Consider the following 19,262-nt stretch of genomic DNA (forward strand, 5'->3'; position numbering starts at 1 on the left):
GGAGGAATGCATGTCTCAGCCTGAAACACAAACCATAAATATTCATGAAACATCAGCCACATGGAAGACAGCTATAAAGCATTAATATCAAAGGCGCTGAGTGCTATGGAGACAAGCACATTGTGCTGTGAAACACAGCAGTGATCCTCACCTGGTCTGGGGAGACAGGGAAGGTTTAGCTGAGTAAGTGACAGAGTAAGAGACATGTAATATACCTGGAGAGTAATTAAGGGCTAGCCAGGTGAAGAGAGAGCAGAGGGAGGAAAAATATAAGCAAGAGGAACAGCAAGTGCAAAAGGCTGGAGGCAAGAAGTGGTGACATTGATGTCCAGCATTGATGGAGAGAGGAATGGAAGTGTAATTGTGGGTCCAGATGAAACTGTAGAGGTAGAAAGAGTCAGGATGTGAGCACTTCTTAATTTAAATATATGTGGCATAAAATATTATATTAGTTTCAGGTGTACATTATAGTGATTTGACATTTATATACCTTACAATGTGATCACCACAATACCTCTATTTAAGCATCTGTCACCATGCACAGTTATCCCAGTGTTATTGCCTATATTTCCCTTTAATGGACGGGTGAAAAAGATGAAGCATTTTTTGGAAAGAAATCTTGCATTTATCTTAAGAACAATGGGGATTCATGAAGATCTTAGGGAGAATAATGATCAGATTTTCAGTGAGACTGAAAGATATTGTCCGAAGCAGGGATGGGAATTAAGAGGCTGATTCAATAGTATAAACAAGATAAGAGGTCAGTTGGTTTAGGGGAGTGAAAGTGGAGAAAAGGAATGGATGAATGGGAATTAAGTGGCAGAATCTATCAGGCTTGTGGAAGGAGTGGATGTTGATGATGGGAGAAAGGTGGGAATGAAAGAAAACCCTCAGGTTTATGGCAGGAGAGCCTGGACCTCTTTTAATGAGGTGTGGGGAATCAGAGGAGGAAGAGAATGGAAGAAGAGCAGGGTAGGGTCATGATTTGCTTTTGGGATCTATTGAGTTTAAAATGCTGTGATACATCTAAGGAAAGAAAATCATTGCATATACTCCTTTATAGATTAGAGAGACATATATATCTGAAGTTTAAATGGTAATCAAAGCCTTTGAAGTAGAACAGTGTTTCATGCTAATGTATGTAGGATTATAAGAGAACAGTGTTTAGGAAAAAGCCCTGAGGAACATCTCATGTAAGATTTTAACTGAGCCCTAGCCGGTTTGGCTCAGTGGATAGAGCATCAGCCTGTGGACTGAAGGGTCCCAGGTTAATTTCCAGTCAAGGACACATGCCCGGGTTGCAGGCTCAATCACCAGTAAGGGGTGTGCAGGAGGCAGTTGATCAATGATTCTCGCTCATCGTTGATGTTTCTATCTCTCTCCCTCTCTCTTCCTCTCTGAAATCAATAAAAATTATATATTAAAATAAACATGATTTCCATTTAGCAGAAGGCAGTTACAGTTACTGAGGCTGTCTGGCCAGGCTGGTATGAGGAAAACTGATACATTATGTGTCTCAGATGGTAATGGATGAGAGTGTTTTAGAAAAGTTGGAACATTATTATGTATTGAAGAGAAGTAAAAAAAAAATAAATCTTTTTTTTATCATAGAGGTTTTCAATAGAGTTTTGGAATGCAGAGATTGTAATTATTGTGAAAAGGTGATATAAAATAGTTTTGTAAAGTACCTACAACATCATGTATTATAAAAATGTGTTCATTTTTAAATTCAGGTGTTAATGGATACTATTATATCTTCCTCAAAGTACTGCAGACAGATATGACTGGAAGGAATCAAACTGCCATCACAGAGTTCCTCCTCCAGGGCCTGCCCATCGAGTCAGAGCAGAAAAACCTGTTTTATGCCCTGTTCCTGGTCATGTATCTTACCACCGTCCTTGGGAACCTCCTTATAATTTTCCTGATTCGCCTGGACTCTCAGCTCCACACGCCCATGTATTTGTTTCTCAGTAACTTGTCCTTCTCTGACCTCTGCTTCTCCTCTGTCACAATGCCCAAGTTGCTGCAGAACATGCAGAGCCAAGTCCCATCCATCCCCTACGCAGGCTGCCTGACCCAGATGTACTTCTTCCTATTTTTTGGAAGCATGGAGAGCTTCCTCCTTGTGGCCATGGCCTATGACCGCTATGTGGCCATCTGCTTCCCCCTGCACTACACCTTCATCATGAGCCCCAAGCTCTGTCTCTCCCTGGTGGCGCTGTCCTGGGGGCTGACCACGTTCCATGCCCTGTTACACACTCTGCTCATGGCCAGGTTATGTTTTTGTGCCAACAATGTGATTCCTCACTTTTTCTGTGACATGTCTGCTCTGCTGAAGCTGTCCTGCTCTGACACTCGAGTCAATGACTTGGTAATATTTATCATGGGAGGCCTTACTGTCATCATCCCGTTCCTACTCATCATCATGTCCTATGCACGAATTGTGTCATCTAGTCTCAAGGTCCCTTCTGCTAGAGGTATCCGCAAGGCCTTCTCCACCTGTGGCTCCCACCTGTCTGTGGTGTCGCTGTTCTATGGGACAGTTATTGGCCTATATTTATGCCCATCAGCTGACAATTCTACTGTGAAGGAGATGGTCATGGCTATGATGTACACTGTGGTGACTCCCATGCTGAACCCCTTCATCTACAGCCTGAGGAACAGAGACATAAAGGGAGCCCTGGGAAGAGTCTTTTGTAAAAGGAAAACTCCCTTTTCTGTATGATGGTAAAACTTAGTATTTTTGAATTACTTTATTTAGTAGTCATATTGATATTAATATGTGGATATCAAGTCACACTTTTTTTTCTTCCTATTGATCTTTTAAAAATTACATTCTAAACAATTGTATAGTACAGTGGTCGGCAAACTCATTAGTCAACAGAGCCAAATATCAACAGTACAAGGATTGAAATTTCTTTTGAGAGCCAAATTTTTAAAACTAAAACTATATTGGTAGGTACATTGTTATTAACTTAATTAGGGTACTCCTAAGCTGGCCTTTGCTAAAAACTCAAGGGGCCCAAAGCCGCATGTGGTTCGCGAGCCGCAGTTTGCCGACCACTGGTATAGTAAGTGGAAGAGATGAAGTGGAGGTGCATAGTTAAACTCGGAAAGGGAATCTCAGTTACTTGTTAGCAAAGTCTTCCTCTTTATTATCCCATGTGATACTGAACCAAAGTTTTAAAAACTTTGAACCAATCTATATGTCTCCAGTTATTAAAAAAGTAATTTGTCATGTGTTTTTTTGAACCAAACTATTTTTTTAAAATATTTGTCACTATTGAATAAAGTTCAAATTTCTCACTTTCTTGATTACCTCTGCTGAACTGGACTTTTTCTTGTTGACTACAAATTCTTAACTTATGTTTTCCTCAGCAAGTGTTCACAATATCCTGTCTTTTAAACATGAGTCATCTGATTTACTTTCCTTTCTTTTGAATTGAAGTTAACATAAATGGATTATCTATATCCCGTGCTACATAGTTTAGTTTGTCTTTACCTGGGAGCTAGCTCATACCTCAAATCCTAAATGTTCCTTCCTCAGTTCTGGGGAAGGAGGTTAGTATTTAAGGATACCTCACTCTTGTTTAATATTTTGGAATTTATCAACAACTTTTATCTTGTGATGAATTCTGCTCCTTTTAATGGAATTTACCACCATTTAAAAGATTTAAAAATGGAATTTGATGACTTGCTAGGGTCCCAGAGTGGGTTAGTATTGAGCTTATTTAATATCCCAGTATATCTGAATTTAGGGTTTCTTATTTCCTCCCACCTCAGAAATAAGGGGAGCAGGCCTTCATTTTTCAACTTGAGCTCCATGTATGGCACTGTCTAGGTTTACAACTGGGTCTATTTTTCCGTATTCTCCCCTCTAAGTGGTAGCATCTAAACCCATAATTTGAATCCTCTCATGTATTCTTACCTCCACATCTCTATCTGCAGTCTAGACCTTCCCATTTCTTAATTTTTATTTTCATCTTCATAGTAGTTATTTCCACTTCAAGTACTCTAGAAACACCTTAATCTTAATATGCTAAAATGAATTCTTTATATTTCATCAATTTTGTTTTTTATATTCCATTTTCAGCTTTATTAAGGTAAAGTTTATAAAAAATTTTACACATTAAAGTATACATCTTAATGAATTTGGATATATACTGTACATACACCCAATATATAGCACAACTAAACATATCCATCACTTCCAAGAATTTTCCTGTATACTTTTGTGGGTCTTTCTTTATTTTTTAAGAATACTTAACATGAGTTCTATCCTTTTAACATATTTTAGAGTGCACAATACCGTAATATTAGCCATAGGTACTATATTGTACAACAGATCTTAGAAGTTACTCATCTTAACCAAAAGAATCTTTATTTTGTTACCTATTGATAAATCTTTCTAATTTCCCCCTTATTTCAGTCCCTGACACCCACCACTTTATTCTGCCCTTTTATGATTTTGATTAATTTAAATACCTCATATAGGTGGAATCATGTAGTATCTGTTTTCTGTAAAAGAGTTATGTTACTTAACATAATATTCATCCATGTTGTCACAGATGTCAAGGTCATTTTTAAAAAGTTGGGCAATATTCCACTGTCTGCATGCATCTGCCACATTATTTTATTCATTCATGTATTGATGGGCATTTGGGTTGTTTCCACATCTTGGCTATTGTGAACAGAGGAGTGCAGATATCTCTTTGAGATCATGATTGCATTTTCTTTGGATATATACACTGAGTGGCCAGATTATTATGATCTCTGAATGCATAATAATCTGGCCACTCAGTGTACTTCTCTGGAGTACCTCATTTATTTGATATCAAAGATACTATAAATCATGCACCTGATCAGTTTTCCCCTTTGCACTGGCTGATAGAAAGCTCAGGGCAAATAGGTGGTTGATCTCTAGCAAAAGTCTAGAATACTTTGGTACCCATTTGAGATACAAATACACTGAGTGGCCAGATTATTATGCGTTCAGAGATCATAATAATATGGCCACTCAGTGTATATACTCATCCCAGAATTGAGATTTTTGGATCATATGGTAGTTTTGTTTTTATTTTTTGAGAAACTTCCCTACTGTTTTCCATAGTGACTACACCATTCTATGTTCCCACCACCAGTGTATATGTGTTTACTTTCCCCCACATGTTCTCCCGCACTCATCTTTTAAAAATAATATCAATCCATCCAAACAGGTGTAAGGTTATATCTCATTGTGATTTTGATTTGCATCTCTTAAGATTGGTAATATTTAGCTTCTTTTTCAAATATCTGGAGACCTATGCATGTCTTCTTTGGAGAAGCACTTTTCCCTTTTTTAAGAGGGATAATTATTTTTTTGCTATTGAGTTCTGGGAGAATCTCCTATGTTTTGAACATTACCTCCTCATCAGGTAGATGGTTTGCAAATATTTTTCTCTTATTCTGCAGGAGACCTTTTCAGTGTATTGTTTTCTTTGCTGTACAGAAGCTCTTAAGTTTGATGTAGCACCAATTAGTACTTAGGAATAAACCTAACCAAGATGTGAAAGACTTGTATACTGCGGAAAGAATTTAAAGCAGACATAAATAAATGTACAAACATGACATGTTCATGGATTTGGAAAATTAATATACTAAAACATCCATATTCCCAAAGTGATATATAGATTCACTGCCATCCTTATCACAATCCCAATTACATTTTTTAAAACAAAATAGAAAAAATTCTAAAATTCATATGGAACCACATTAGACATCACAAAGCCAAGGATTCTTGAGGAAGAAAACAAAACTATAGGCATCACACTGCCTTATTTCAAACTACAGGGTGGGGCAAATGTAGGCTTACAGTTGTGAGTATGTGAGTTTATTCTTGTATTATTATTTATTTATTATTCCGTTATTTCCCATATAAACAACTATAAACCTACTTTTGCCCCACCCTGCATATTACAAAGTTATAGTAATTAGAACTGTAAGATACTGGCATAGAGATGGACATATAGACAATGGAACAGAATAGAGAACCCAGAAATACATGCATGTTTATATGCGATCAACTGATCTTTGACAAAGGTGCCAAGAACATGCACTGGGGAAACGAAAGTCTCTTCAACAAATGGAGCTGGGAAAATTTGGTATCTACAAGAAAAAGAATGAAGCTGGACCTCTATCTTTTACCATATACAAAAATCAATTAAAAAATAGATTAAGGACTTAAAGGCAAGATCAGTAACTGTAGAATTCTTTGAAGAAAACAGGGAGAAAACTTAAAAAAATAAATTTATTGGGTGACAGTGGTTAATAAAATTATATAGCCTTCAAGGGTATAATTCTATGATACATCATCTGAATATTGCATTGTGTGCCCATCACCCAGAGTCAGATTTTCTTCCGTCACCATATATTTGACCCTCTGTACCCTTTACTATCCCCAGCGCAGTTCCCTCTTAACAACCATACTGTTGTCTGCATCTATGAGTTGTTGGTTTTTTTCTTATTTGTCCATTTGTGGCTTTTAGTGTTATACCCCACATATGAGTAAAATCATATGGTTCTTGACTTTTTCTGCCCGACTTACTGATTTTAGCATGATATTGTAAAGATCCATCCATATTGTTGAAAGTGGCAGTATTTCATCTTTTCTTATGGCTGAGTAGTATTCTATTGTATATACAGTATGTACCATATCTTCTTTATCCAATCCTCTATTGAAGGACACTTTGGTTGTCTCCATGTCTTGGCCACTGTGAATAATGCTACAATGAACATAGGGGTGCATGTATCTTTGCCAATAAATGTAAAATTTTTTGGGTAGATGCCAGAAGAGGGGTTACTGGGTCATATGGTAACTTTATTCTTAATTTTTTGAGGAGCCTCCATACTGTTTTCCATATGGCAGCACCAGTTTACATTCCCACCAATAGTGAACGAGGGTTTGTTTTTCTCCACAACCTCTTCAACAGTTATTATTGTCTCATTGATATGAAATGTCATTGTAGTTTTGATTCTCATTTCCCTAACAGCTAATGAAGTTGAGCATCTTTTCATATACGTATATGTTGGTCTTTTGTATGTCTTCTTGGAAAAAAGAGTCTATTCAGGTCCGCTGCCCATTTTTTAATTGGATTGTTCATTTGTTTGGTGTTGAGTTGTGAGTTCTTTATATATTTTGGATATTAACCCCTTTTCAAAGTTGTTGTTTGAAAATATTTTCTCCCATTCAGTTTTTGGCCCTTTTGTTTGTTTTTTGTTGTTGTTTGTTTGTTATTGTTTTCGCTGTGCGGAAGCTTCTTAATTTGATAAAGTGACATTCATTATTTTTGCCTTTACTTTAGGATCAAAGTAATAAAAACCTCTCTAAGATCAAGGTCCACAAATTTATGAAAGTTTTTATTCTGTATATAAGTATTAACACATTAAAATTTATATTAATATCAACTAACAATGAAGAAACACTTTAAAATACCATTTACAACAGCACTACACAAATACTTAGGTATATATCATACACAATATATGCAAAGATTTATATCTTGACAATCATAAAACATTGATTAAAGAAATCACAGATGATCTGAAAAATTGTTAAATATAATGGGAGATATTGGAAGATTCCATACAATTGTTAAGATATGGATATTTGCCTGGCCAGTGTGGCTTAGTGGTTGAGCATCACCTATGAACCAGGAGGTCATGGTTCAATTCCTGCTAAGGACACATGGTTAGATTTTGGGCTCAATCCCCAGTAGGAGGCGAGCAGGGGGCAGCTGTTCATTGATATTCATCATTGATGTTTCTCTCTCTTCCTCTCTGACATTAATAAAAACATATTTTAAAAAAGAATATGGAAATTTCTGATACTGATCTAGAGATTCAACACAATTCCATTAGAATTTTTACTAATAGACAATCTGATTATATAATTTATATGTGAAGGCAAGAAACTAAAAAGCAAAGTTGATTTTAGAAACAAAGAGCCAAGTAGGAGGACTCATATTGCCCTGGTTTTCAGACTTACTGTTAAGTAAAATCATCAGGAAATTGTGGTATTAGAGAAAAGAGAAAAAATAGGTATAGAAAATATAGAAGAGCATATGGAGCTCAGAAATAGATAGACTCATGTATCACCCATTGATCACTGACAAAAATGTAAAGACAATTCAGTGGAAAATAGTCTTTTCAACCATCAGTACTTGAAAGATTGGACTTTCATATGCAAAAAAGAATATCAATTCGTATCTCACACTCTATACAATTCACTCAACATGGATCAGATACCAAAATATTTTTATGTGTACCTAGCAAGTTCTCCATGACATCCTGTTTCATGTTGTCAGAGAAGTCTGAGAGCAGGAAGTCAGGAGGGTGTAGAGCAAAAAGGAGGTGAAGTGCTCTTAGGTTGCATCCTCTAAAGTTAGTCAAAGTCAGTGCAGAGTTGGTTACTGCAGCTGTGGCTGGAAGAAGAGATAAGTCTGAGAGAATTAAAAATGGCACACAAGAAATGTCTCATATATTTCTCAAGGGAGAAGTGCTTCTAACAATGGTTTCATTGATAGATAAGTTGTGCCTACCACCTGGACATTTTGTAGTTCTTATGTGAACCAATAGATAAAGATCAGGGTGGTGATATTTATTATGGATGAAAAACAAGGATGCTCTACACAAATGAATCAGAGAACACCATATCTGAAATTATTTGATATGCTATGGGTGACACTTCATATTTTCATGTCTAATAATACATGTTAATGAAAATTATAACAACCTAATAAAGGTACAATTAATGAGGATGCAGATTCCCTGAAAATGAAGATTTATATGACATCACTATGTAAAGAACCCCATCCAGCTTAGATTATGGCCAAGGAGAACATAGAATGTGTGGTGAAAGAAGGAATTATAAATGTGAACCATGCTGTATCAATGGGTTATGCATATCTTATATAATCCTATATAATAAAGGATTGCATCATTGGGTTATGCATATCTTATATAATCCTATATAATAAAGAGATAATATGCAAATTAAGCCTCACACCCTCACAAGAAGGCTGCCTACAACCAGGCCAGCAGGGGGATTAGTGAGGGACGACCAGGCCGACGGGGGGTGGGGGGCGGTCAGGAAGAGGTGACTAGGCTGGCGGGGGCGGGGGAGCAGTTAGGGGCGACCTGGCCAGCAGGTGGTGGGTGCAGTTGGGGGCAACCAGGCTGGCGGGGGGGGGGGCAGTTGGGGGTGACCAGGCCAGCAGGGGCAGCAGTAAGGCATGACCAGGCTGGTGGGAGAGGGCAATTAGGACCGACCAGGCCGCAGGGAGGGGACAGTTGGGGGCGACCTGGCTGGCAGTGGAGGGCAGTTCGGGGTGACCAGGCCAGCAGGGGGGGCAGTTAGGGGCAATCAGGCCGGCATGCAGGCAGGTGAGCGATTAGGAGCCAGCAGTCCAGGATTGTGAGAGGAATGTCCAACTGCCGGTTTAGGTCCGATCCCAAGGATTGGACCTAAACCGGCAGTCGGACATCCCCCGAGGGGTCCTATATTGGAGAGGGTGAAGGCTGGGCTGAGGGCCCCCACCTCCACCCCCTGTGCACGAATTTCGTGCACTAGGCCTCTAGTATGCATATAAGGCCTTTGGTTGATTACCTCCCACCCGGCCACCCTCCCCCCTGTTTCCTCCGAGTTTCCGCACTCTGTTCCATGCTTCCATGTCTCTGGATCCATTCTGTTCATCAGTTTGTTTTGTTACTTAAATTCCACATAAGAGTGAGATCATGTGATACTTGTCTTTCTCTGACTGACTTATTTTCACTTAGCATAATACTCTCCAGGTCCCTCCATGCAGTCTCAGTGGGTAAGAGATTCTTCTTTTTTAATGCTGTATAGTATTCCAGGGTATACATGTACCACAGCTTTTTTATCCACTAATCTACTGATGGGCACTTGGACTATTTCTAGATCTTAGCTATTGTAAATTGTGCTGCTATGAACATAGGGGTGCATGCATTCTTTCTGATTGGTGTTTCGGGTCTCTCAGGATATATTCCTAGAAGTGGAATCACTGGGTCAAATGGCAGATGCATATTTAATTTTTTTGAGGAAACTCCATACTGTTTTCCATAATGGCTGCACCAGTCAGCATGCCCATCAACAGTATACCAGGGTTCCCTTATCTCTACACCCTCTCCAGTCCTTGTCATTTGTTGATTTGTTGATGGTAGCCATTCTGACAGTACACCACATTTTATTTATCCAGTCATCAATGCATGTTTATTTGCTCTTTGGGCCTATTGTGAATAGTGCTGCTATGAATATTCACGTACAAATATTTGTTGAGCACCTCTGCTTTTTTAGGTGTGTTCCTAGGGGTGTAATTGCTGAGCGATATGGTAATCCTATGTTTCCCTTTTTGAGGAATCACTAAACTATATAGTTCACCTTCCCCCGTCTCCCAATGACCCTCCCCCATCCTCTGCCCTCCTTCCAGAACTGGTGAAAAGCTCCAGGCTCCCTCATCTCTGGGCTTTTCCATACACTTTCTTCTCTCTGGATACTTTCATTCTTCCCTAGAAGACTCCTTACATTCCTCTTAAACTTTATTGAGAGAGGGAAAAAAAAAGATGTTTTGCCTTCTACAGCAGGCGTGGGCCCCATGCTCCTCACTCTCTTTCTGCCACCTTTCTGGTTCCACTTCCCTGCACAAAGTGCCCAGCGAAGCTGCAGAAGCCAGCCCTGCTACAGAGCAGGAGTTGCTGGCCCCAGGCTGAGCCAGGGTCTGGACCAGAATCTGACAGTGAGGAAGCAGCACCAGAGCTGCAGGAACAAGACTCCACACAGGCAACTGCAGCAGGCCCAGCTGGCAGCCGCAGCTGAAATTGATGCAGAACCAGTCAGTAAAGCAAAACAGCGGGAGTGAAAAGAGGGCGTGGAAGGCTGTGTCCAAACTGGGTCTTTGACAGTTTACAGGGGTTTCTAGGGTCACTATCTGGAAATTTAAGAATATTGTCTTTGCCAGCACAAAAGCAGATGTCTACAAGAGCCCAGCTTCAGATACCTACCTAGTTTTTGGAGAAGACAAGATTGAGGATTTATCTCAGCAAGCACAGTTAGCATCTGCTGAGAAATTCAAAAGTTCAAGGTGAAGCTGTCTCAAACCTTCAAGAAAACACACAGACTCCAACTGTACCAGAGCAGAGTGAAGAGGAAGAGGCTGATGTAACAGGCATGAAAATGAAGGACATAGAATTGGTCAGGCACAAGCAAATGTGTCAAGAACAAAGTCAGTCTGAGCCCTGAAGAAAAACGGTAATCCTATCCAATAAAGAGGAAATATGCTAATTGACCATCACTCCATCACAAAGATGGCTGCACCCACAGCTGAGGCCAAGTTCCCATAAGTAGCCTTAACGAGCAATCAGCACGACCTGAGGCTACACCCTCCCCCACCCCCGTGGGGCTTGACAGGGGACCTCAGGCTTCGCCCCTGACCTGGCAGGGTTTGACAGGGGACCTCAAGGTGCACTTCCCGTCCTGGTGCTGGGCTAGGGGACCTCAGGCTGCTCCTCCCATTTGGTGGGGCTTGATAGGGGACTTCAGGCCACACCCTCTATCTGACAGGGCTTGACGGGGGACCTCAAAGTGTGCTTCCTGTCCTGGTTCTGGGCTAGGGAACCTCAGGCTGCTCTCCCCGCCCCAGCGCCAGGCTGGGGGACCTCAGGCTGTGCCCCCTACCTGGAAGGGCTTGACAAGGGATTCCAGGCCACGCCCCCCACCCTGGCACCAGGCTGGGGGACTTAAGACCGCACCCCCTGCCCAGAGGGGCTTGACGGGGACCTCAGGCCTCACCCCTGCCTGAGTGCCAGGCCGGGGACCTCAGGCCACGACCCCCGCCCCGGCGCCAGGCCAGGGGACCTGAGGCTGTGTCCCCCTGCCTGGCGGGGCTTGACAGGGGTGGGACTGGCCGGGTCTGGATCTAGCCCAATTGGGGGGGGGGCACCGGCTGGGTCTGGGTCTCATGTGATTTTGAGGCACATGTGGGTGGGCGGGGACTTGACTCTGGGTCCCATGGTGAGCCCCAGACTCTGACAAGAGGAAGGTTTTCATATACAATTTACTAATTTTCTTTCATCCCTGACACTTCTATTATAGAGAAAGGGCAAATAGCAATATTAAATTATTTTCTCTAATTAATCCCCTTTTAATGTGCATGAATTTCATGCACTGGGCCACTAGTGATATTATAAATGCTGTTATGAAATTAAAAATGTACAAAAGAGTACTGTAGCTTGGTTTAAAATTTGTACTGTTTCTAAGAGGTAATATGCTAATTGGTCCTAACAGTGTCACAGTCACGACCACTAAGGAGGAGGCTGCTTGCATGTGTGCAGCGGGGCATTGCTCCTGGAGTTGGGGTGGAAGTGCCCGGAGGAGTCCCATGCCTGGAAGGGCGGGGGTGAGAGCCTGTAGTGCCCACCTCACCAGTCCTTCACCACCCACCGCTCACACTCAGAGGATCCCACCGCTCACCTGCCTGAGGAAGGAGCACAGCACAGCAGGTTCCACACTCCCCTCCAGTGCCATGACAGAGCAGAGCCACCGCATTGCTCCAGAGATGGGGCAGAAGTGGGGAGGCACCCGTAGAAGGCAGGACCAGCCCGAGGTTACACGAGGGACTGAGGGCAGGGCTTGAAGCGGCCAGAGAAGGCCAGAGGGGTTGGGGGGCTGGGCCAGGCATGCTGGAGCCCTGCATGGAGATGTTCAGGTGTCAAGGCAGGGCAACGGGTGGGTGGGCGGGTAGCGCGATTTCGTGCACTGGGCTCCCAGTTATTAATAAAATTATAGCTTCTTATGGGATAAAAAAAATGTCCGACCTTTAGGATGAGGTTAGGTGTTCTTACTCTTATCACATCCTGCATTTCCCCTCAGACAGCATTTGTGATACTTGGTAGTAGCTTATCTAGTTGTCATGTGTTCCAGTTAGATTGTAAGCTATCTGAGGGCAGGGACCATATCTACCTAACCATAGTTTTCCCACAGCACATGGTAGTTGCTCATTAAATATTTCTTGAAGGAATGCATTAATGAACTAATGGATTATGTATTTTTTGGGTGAATTGGTCAACACATTACTTGCTATCATAGGGCTTAAAGTCCCAGTGAGGAGAGATGATTGGCATATATAGAAGCAATCATTGGACAGCATAAGGCAATGGTGATCAAGTGCTATAGTATTTGGTTCTGATAACTGCACATGGTAGTTGCTCATTAAATATTGAAGGCCAGGCCCAGTGGTTGAGCGCCGACCTATGAACCAGGAGGTCACGGTTCAATTCCTGGTCAGGGCACATGTCCAGGTTGTCCATTTGATCCCCAGTAGGGGGAGTGCAGGAGGCAGCTGATCAATGATTCCCTCTCATCATTGATGTTCCTCTCTCTCCCTCTCCCTTTCTCTCTGAAGTCAGTAAAAATATATGTATTAAAAAAATATTGAAGGCCAGACACTGCAGAAGATGGAGAAGGGGGATATTAGCATGGGCTGTGATGGTCAGGGAAAGCTTCCCTGTGAAGGTCAGACTTGGGGTGAATCCAGAATTCTGTCTCTGGACATGATTCATTCAGAAACCTGAGTGAGGAAGGCAGTGTTGGGGGAAAGCACTGGGTATGTACTAATAGGTTTCTTTGGGACCCAGGGATCCCAGGGGGCAGGTCCTTATAGAAGATAGGAGCCAAAATACAATGGCAGGGACTCCGGTTGGAAATGCATGACATGGAAGTAGCAAACAGGAGGCAGGCTCTGAAGCCACGCTCAGATAAGCTAGGTAAGCTGGGAGGAAGTTCGGAAGAGATAGTAATTCTAAAATCCTCTTTAACAGATATTAGGTTTCTATAAATCTATAGTGCAACTCTCTGTAGGATAATTTAGAAGTTCTCATCCTCGCAGTTCTAATAATATAAATTTCTAGGTATAGGTTTAGCTTATCATAAGTTGAGAGGAGATCCTCACTATTGGGTTCTAGTCTGTTCCTTCAGGGCCAGGAGCTTCTTCCAACTGACAGTGCTCCTCCACACCTTCCCCACTGGCACCAAGTGCAGGGCTCATTGAAGGGGTGCGGAGTTGGGCAGGAGTACTTGGGAAAATACTGCCTCTTCATCACAGAATGAAATGATGGCAATACTAAGTCTGATTAATGCCATACTTTGTCTCACATATGGCAAGTTTTTTTTACATGTACTGTTTAATTTTTTGCCTTCCTTTGATGTGAAAAATTAGATACTTATATTCCTATTTAGCTGATGAAAGAATTCACATGAAGGAAAGTTAAGTTCCTTGGCCGAGTTCATGAAGCTGCTGTAGGTGTAGTAAGGTAAACCCAGGCTGACTGGCTCCAGGGTCCTAGCACTTAAATACTGTGTATGCCACACCAGGGTCATCCCATCTCAGCTGCTTATCCTGGTGTCTCCAGAATGTTCACCTCAATTCTATTTCCCTCTAACTCTTACTTCCCTGACTAATGTTCCCTGGGTCAATAAAGTCTTAAAAGAGAAAAAAGACAAGATTTTTCTGTGTGTTGGGATAGTATTAATTTAAGTAACAAAGAAATAAAAGTGGAGGAGCTATATTCCCAGTAGTTCCAGTGTCAGGAAGTGGATCCAGAGCTTTGGGGATGGGCTTTAGTGCCTGTAGATGGTGAGAGACTTTCTGCTGCCTTCTAATCTTCAGCAACTCAGGCCTTCATGTTGTCCTGCAGTTTGAGCAGCCCCTGTGGGTCTAAACAGCCTCCAGGCATGGAACATGGGCTAGAACCAGCTTTGGGCTCACCATCATCACTTCCCCATATCCTCTGAGGTGGGTGGCTGACGGATGCAATAAGCTGGGTGGGTAGACAAGTAGATGGGCATACTTTCATTCTCTAGATTGTAGTGAAATGGAAATCACAGGACTCATAAAGATTTAAAGGATTTTGCTCTCCCTTTAATCCCCATTAACTATAATAGCAGACATGACCCACATTGCTCCCAGCAAGAAATTTCCAACTGTTCAAACAGCTTCAGGGCCTCAGAACTCAGCAGTAGGTTGATTGTGCGAGATCTACCATCACCTGAGGGGGTATGTTTTTATTTATTGTTTAGAGAGAGAGGAAAGGAGAGAAACATCAGTTGGTTTACTCTTATACGTATATCATTAATATTTTTTATATTGATTATGTGTAGCAATGATGGTGCCACAAATATATTGGCTTAAATAAAATCCAATTAACATTAATTTCACCTGTTTCTTTTGGCCTTTTCAAATATGCTTATTAAAAATTAAAAATTACACATGTGGCTCACTTCCGTGGCTTGTATTTTATTGCTAGTGGATAGTGCTGTCTTAGACGAATCAACATGCTTCATTTTGATAGCCTCCAAAATTTTGATAGTTTAAATTTTTCACCACTACGTGTAATTTTGACTCTTGGTAAGATAGTTCTTTTTATTATGCCTATTGGGAAATTTTCAGAAAAAAGCCCTCTGTGGGGCCTGAGACACCCTCCTTAATTATGATGCTTTTTCTTAAATTAGTCAGAACTGATCAGCGATCGTAATTACATGAGGTCACCAATGTCTCCATGCCTCCTCCAAGGACTAGGCTTCATATCTGCAATGAGGCAAGACACTAGGCAGAGTGCACATCCCTTGTTCAAACTTCCTTTGATTTAAATGACATTTACCGACTTGTCCTATCAGTGTCCTAAGCAAGGTAAAAGGAGAGGATGTTGGGATGCCCATAAGGTCTGCTGTGAGTGAAGCTGTCCCAATGCCAACAGCCACCCAGTGTTGTTAGTGTAATTTCAAATATGATAAGCTGGAATTATTAACTGTTTGACCCTAGATTTTCATATTGACTTCCATAGGTGAAATTGGTCTATAATTTTATGCTTTATGTCTTTTTTCCTTTTTCAGTAAGTTATGTAGCTTTTTAAAAATTTAATTTTAGGCATCTAGAATGCCTTAAGCAGAACCTAGGGATTATTTGTTTCTTGAAAGTTTACAAATCTAGAAAGTTCCCTGGTCCAAGGATTTTTAAAAATTGCACTATAATTTGCATATAGTACACAAATCTTAAGTGTACAGCTCACTGAATTTTACACCCATGTGTACACACTGCACAGATCAAGATGTAGGGCATTTATATTACTGCGGAAATTTCCCTTATGCCCTCTCTAGTCAATAACCCATATGTGTCCAGAGGTAACCACTATTCTGGTTTCTATCACCATAGATTAGATTTGTTGGCTCATTAACTTTATATGGATGTAATCATACAACACTTTTCGAATTTCAGTTCTTTTTACTCAACATACAGGTTTTTGAGATTTATCCATGTGGTTGTTTGAATCATAATAGTTCATTCTTTGTCATTGCTATATAGTATGTCATTGAAATGAATATGCCACAATTTGTTTATCCATTCTTCTGCTGATAAACATTTGGGTTTTTCAATTATAGCTACTATGACTAAAACTTCTGTGGAAAATCCTATGACACACCACTTTGGGGACATTTGTTTTTATTTAGTTTGAGTATTTTGGAAGTGAAATTTCTGCAAGTAAATGTTAAACTTGAAGAAACTGCATTCTTACCATTGTATATTCTTACTAGTGATGTATGAGAGTGTTAGTTGCTCCACATCCTTGCTAACATTTGATATTGTCACTTTTTCATTTTAGCCAATCTAGTGGGTGTGTAGTGGTATCTTAAAATTTTAATTTGCATTTCCCTGATGGATAATAATGTTGACCATTTTCTAATATACTTGTTGTTGACCTAAGGACTTTTATTAGAGATAATTTTTATTTTTAAGTTTATTTCATATTTATTGCTCTTCAATGTTTTCTACTTTTAAAATATTTATTTTAATGATCTATATAATTGAGCTTTTTTTTCTATTTGTTTTTGCTTAGAAAATGTCTTATCCAGATTTTCAAATTTATTTGAGAAGTTTTAGGAAGTTTAAAAATTTGTCTTTACAATATCCTTTTGTTACTATATCCCTTCCCCCCATTTTTCTTTTATTTTATTTTGTTAATCCTCACCCGAGGATATTTTTTCAATGATCTTTTAGAGAGAGTAGAAGAGAGAGGGAAAGACAGAGAGAAACATCAATGTGAAAGAAAAACACACATCGATTGGTTGCCTCCTGCATTCGCCCCAACCTGGGCCTGGGCCAGAGAGGAGCTTGCAACCAGGGTATGTATGTGCCCTTGACTGGAATGGAACTCTGGACCCTTCAGTCCGCAGGCCGACACTCAATCCACTGAACCAAGCCAGGCAGGGCTATATCCTTTTTCTTATTCCTAATGTTCTAATACTTAGTTTTATCTTTTAAAAATTAAATTGGCCAGTTTTGTCTATTTTGTTCATCTTTTGAAAACAGAACTCAAATAATTTTTATGATTTTACAGCTTTTATATTTTCCAATTTTTTAGTATATGCTTCTAGCTCTATCAGTCATTTAGCCCCATTAATTTGAATTTTTGCCACTCTTTTTCTTCCCTTTTCAGTTTAATACTTTATTCATTTTTTTCCTAGTTTATTAGTAAAGACTAGCATAGATTTTTCTTCTTCTATGATGCAATCCGAAGCTAGAGGGATATAGAAGTGTTAGACTGCTTCCTGCTTACTTTCATGGGTGGCCATGGTGCAATTATGGAACATTCTTCTAGAATTATGAAATATGGTTGAGTTTGACCTACAACTTCACATGCTTTTATAGGTTTTTTAATTTTTATACTAGAGGCCTGGTGCACGAAATCGTGCACAGGTGGGTTCCCTTGACCTGACTGGTGATCGGGACCCATAGGGGCTGCGAGAGGTTGGCTGGGGGGAGGGGTTGAGGAAGGTTTGACTGTGGGAGTGCACTGACCACTGGGGGCAGCTCCTGCATTGAGCGTCTTTCCCTTGAGTGATCAGTGCGCACCATAGAGACTGCTCCACCGGTTGCTTAGGCTTTCATATATACACTAAAGGCCCGGTGCATGAAATTTGTGCAGGAGAGGGGGGATCCCTCAGCCCGGCCTGCACCCTCTCCAATCTGGGACCCCTCGAAGGATGTCCTACTGCCGGTTTACAGGGATTGGTCCTAAACCGGCAGTTGGACATCCCTCTCGCAATCTGGGACCGTTGGCTCCTAACTGCTCACCTGCCTGCCTGCCTGATCCCCCAAACTGCTCCCCTGGCAGCCTGATCACCCCTAACCACCTCTGCCTTGGCCCCTACCACTGTGGCTTTGTCCAGAAGGACTACCAGAAGATGTCCAGTCAAATCAGTCTAATTAGCATAGTACCCTTTTATTAGTGTAGATATATAGATATATATATATCTACACTAATAAAGAGAAACATGCAAATTAACCATCACTCCACTACACCCACCAGCCAATCAGGAGCAAGTATGAAAATCAACCCAACGAAGATGGCGGTGGCCATGGAGCTGGAGTGAGCAAGAGGCTTGGGTTGCCCCTGGCGATGGAGGAAGCCAAGCTTCCCACACACCCTGACTGGCCCTGGCCTCCGCTCAAGGCTACAAAGTTTCAATTATAGAAGATAAATAAATCCCAGATACCTGCTTCCAGCTGGCCCTGGCCTCTGCTCAAGGAGGTGCTGAAAATAAAAAAAAAAATTAAAAAAGCCCCTTACCCAGGCTGGCCACACCCCCATGGAGTGAGGGTCCCTGCTGGGGGGCTTGGCCAGCCTGCAAACAGCCATCAGCCCCTCACCCAGGCTGGCCAGGCACCCCAGTGGGACACCCCCACCCTGAAGGGGGTGTGGCCAGCTTGAAAACAGCCCTCAGCCCCTCACCCAGGCTGGCCATGCCCCCCTAGCAAGGACCCTCACCCCATGGGGGCATGGCTAGCCTGCAAACCACCACAGGCCCTTTGCCCAGGCCACCCCACACCCCAAGGAAACCCCCACCCTGATCCGGGACACCCTTCAGGGCAAACGAGCCGGCCCCCACCCATGCACCAGGCCTCTATCTATACTAATAAAAGGGTAATATACTAATTAGACTGGGAGACCTTCCAGGAGACCTTCCCGACATTCTTCTGGACAAAGCCATGGTGGCGGGGCCAAGGTAGAGGTGGTTAGAGGCCAAGAGGGGAGGACAGTTGTGGGTGATCAGACCAGGATGGGATGGCAGTTGTGGGTGATCAGGCCAATGGGGGGGGGCACTGGGGGTGATCAGGCCTGTGGGGGGTGCAGTTAGGGGTGAGCAGACCAGGAGG

General features: G+C 41.6%; 1 protein-coding gene and 1 pseudogene across 1 annotated transcript; both read left to right on the forward strand.

Moving 5' to 3' along the window:
- Nucleotides 1–1,780: 1,780 nt before the first annotated feature.
- Nucleotides 1,781–2,725, forward strand: LOC103299937 (olfactory receptor 1E2). The gene has a single exon (XM_028133012.2). It carries the CDS (start codon nucleotides 1,781–1,783, stop codon nucleotides 2,723–2,725), a length of 945 nt encoding a protein of 314 aa, XP_027988813.2.
- A 7,892-nt stretch (nucleotides 2,726–10,617) lies between these two features.
- On the forward strand, nucleotides 10,618–11,293 carry LOC103304435 (nascent polypeptide-associated complex subunit alpha-like; annotated as a pseudogene).
- The last annotated feature ends 7,969 nt before the right edge of the window (nucleotides 11,294–19,262 follow it).

This window comes from Eptesicus fuscus, chromosome 20 (genome assembly GCF_027574615.1).
Source record: "Eptesicus fuscus isolate TK198812 chromosome 20, DD_ASM_mEF_20220401, whole genome shotgun sequence".
NCBI lineage: Eukaryota > Metazoa > Chordata > Mammalia > Chiroptera > Vespertilionidae > Eptesicus > Eptesicus fuscus.

Bases quoted from the DNA above. Each gene is read 5' to 3' on its own strand.
- LOC103299937 (XM_028133012.2), top strand. From the start codon at position 1,781: ATGACTGGAAGGAATCAAACTGCCATCACAGAGTTCCTCCTCCAGGGC.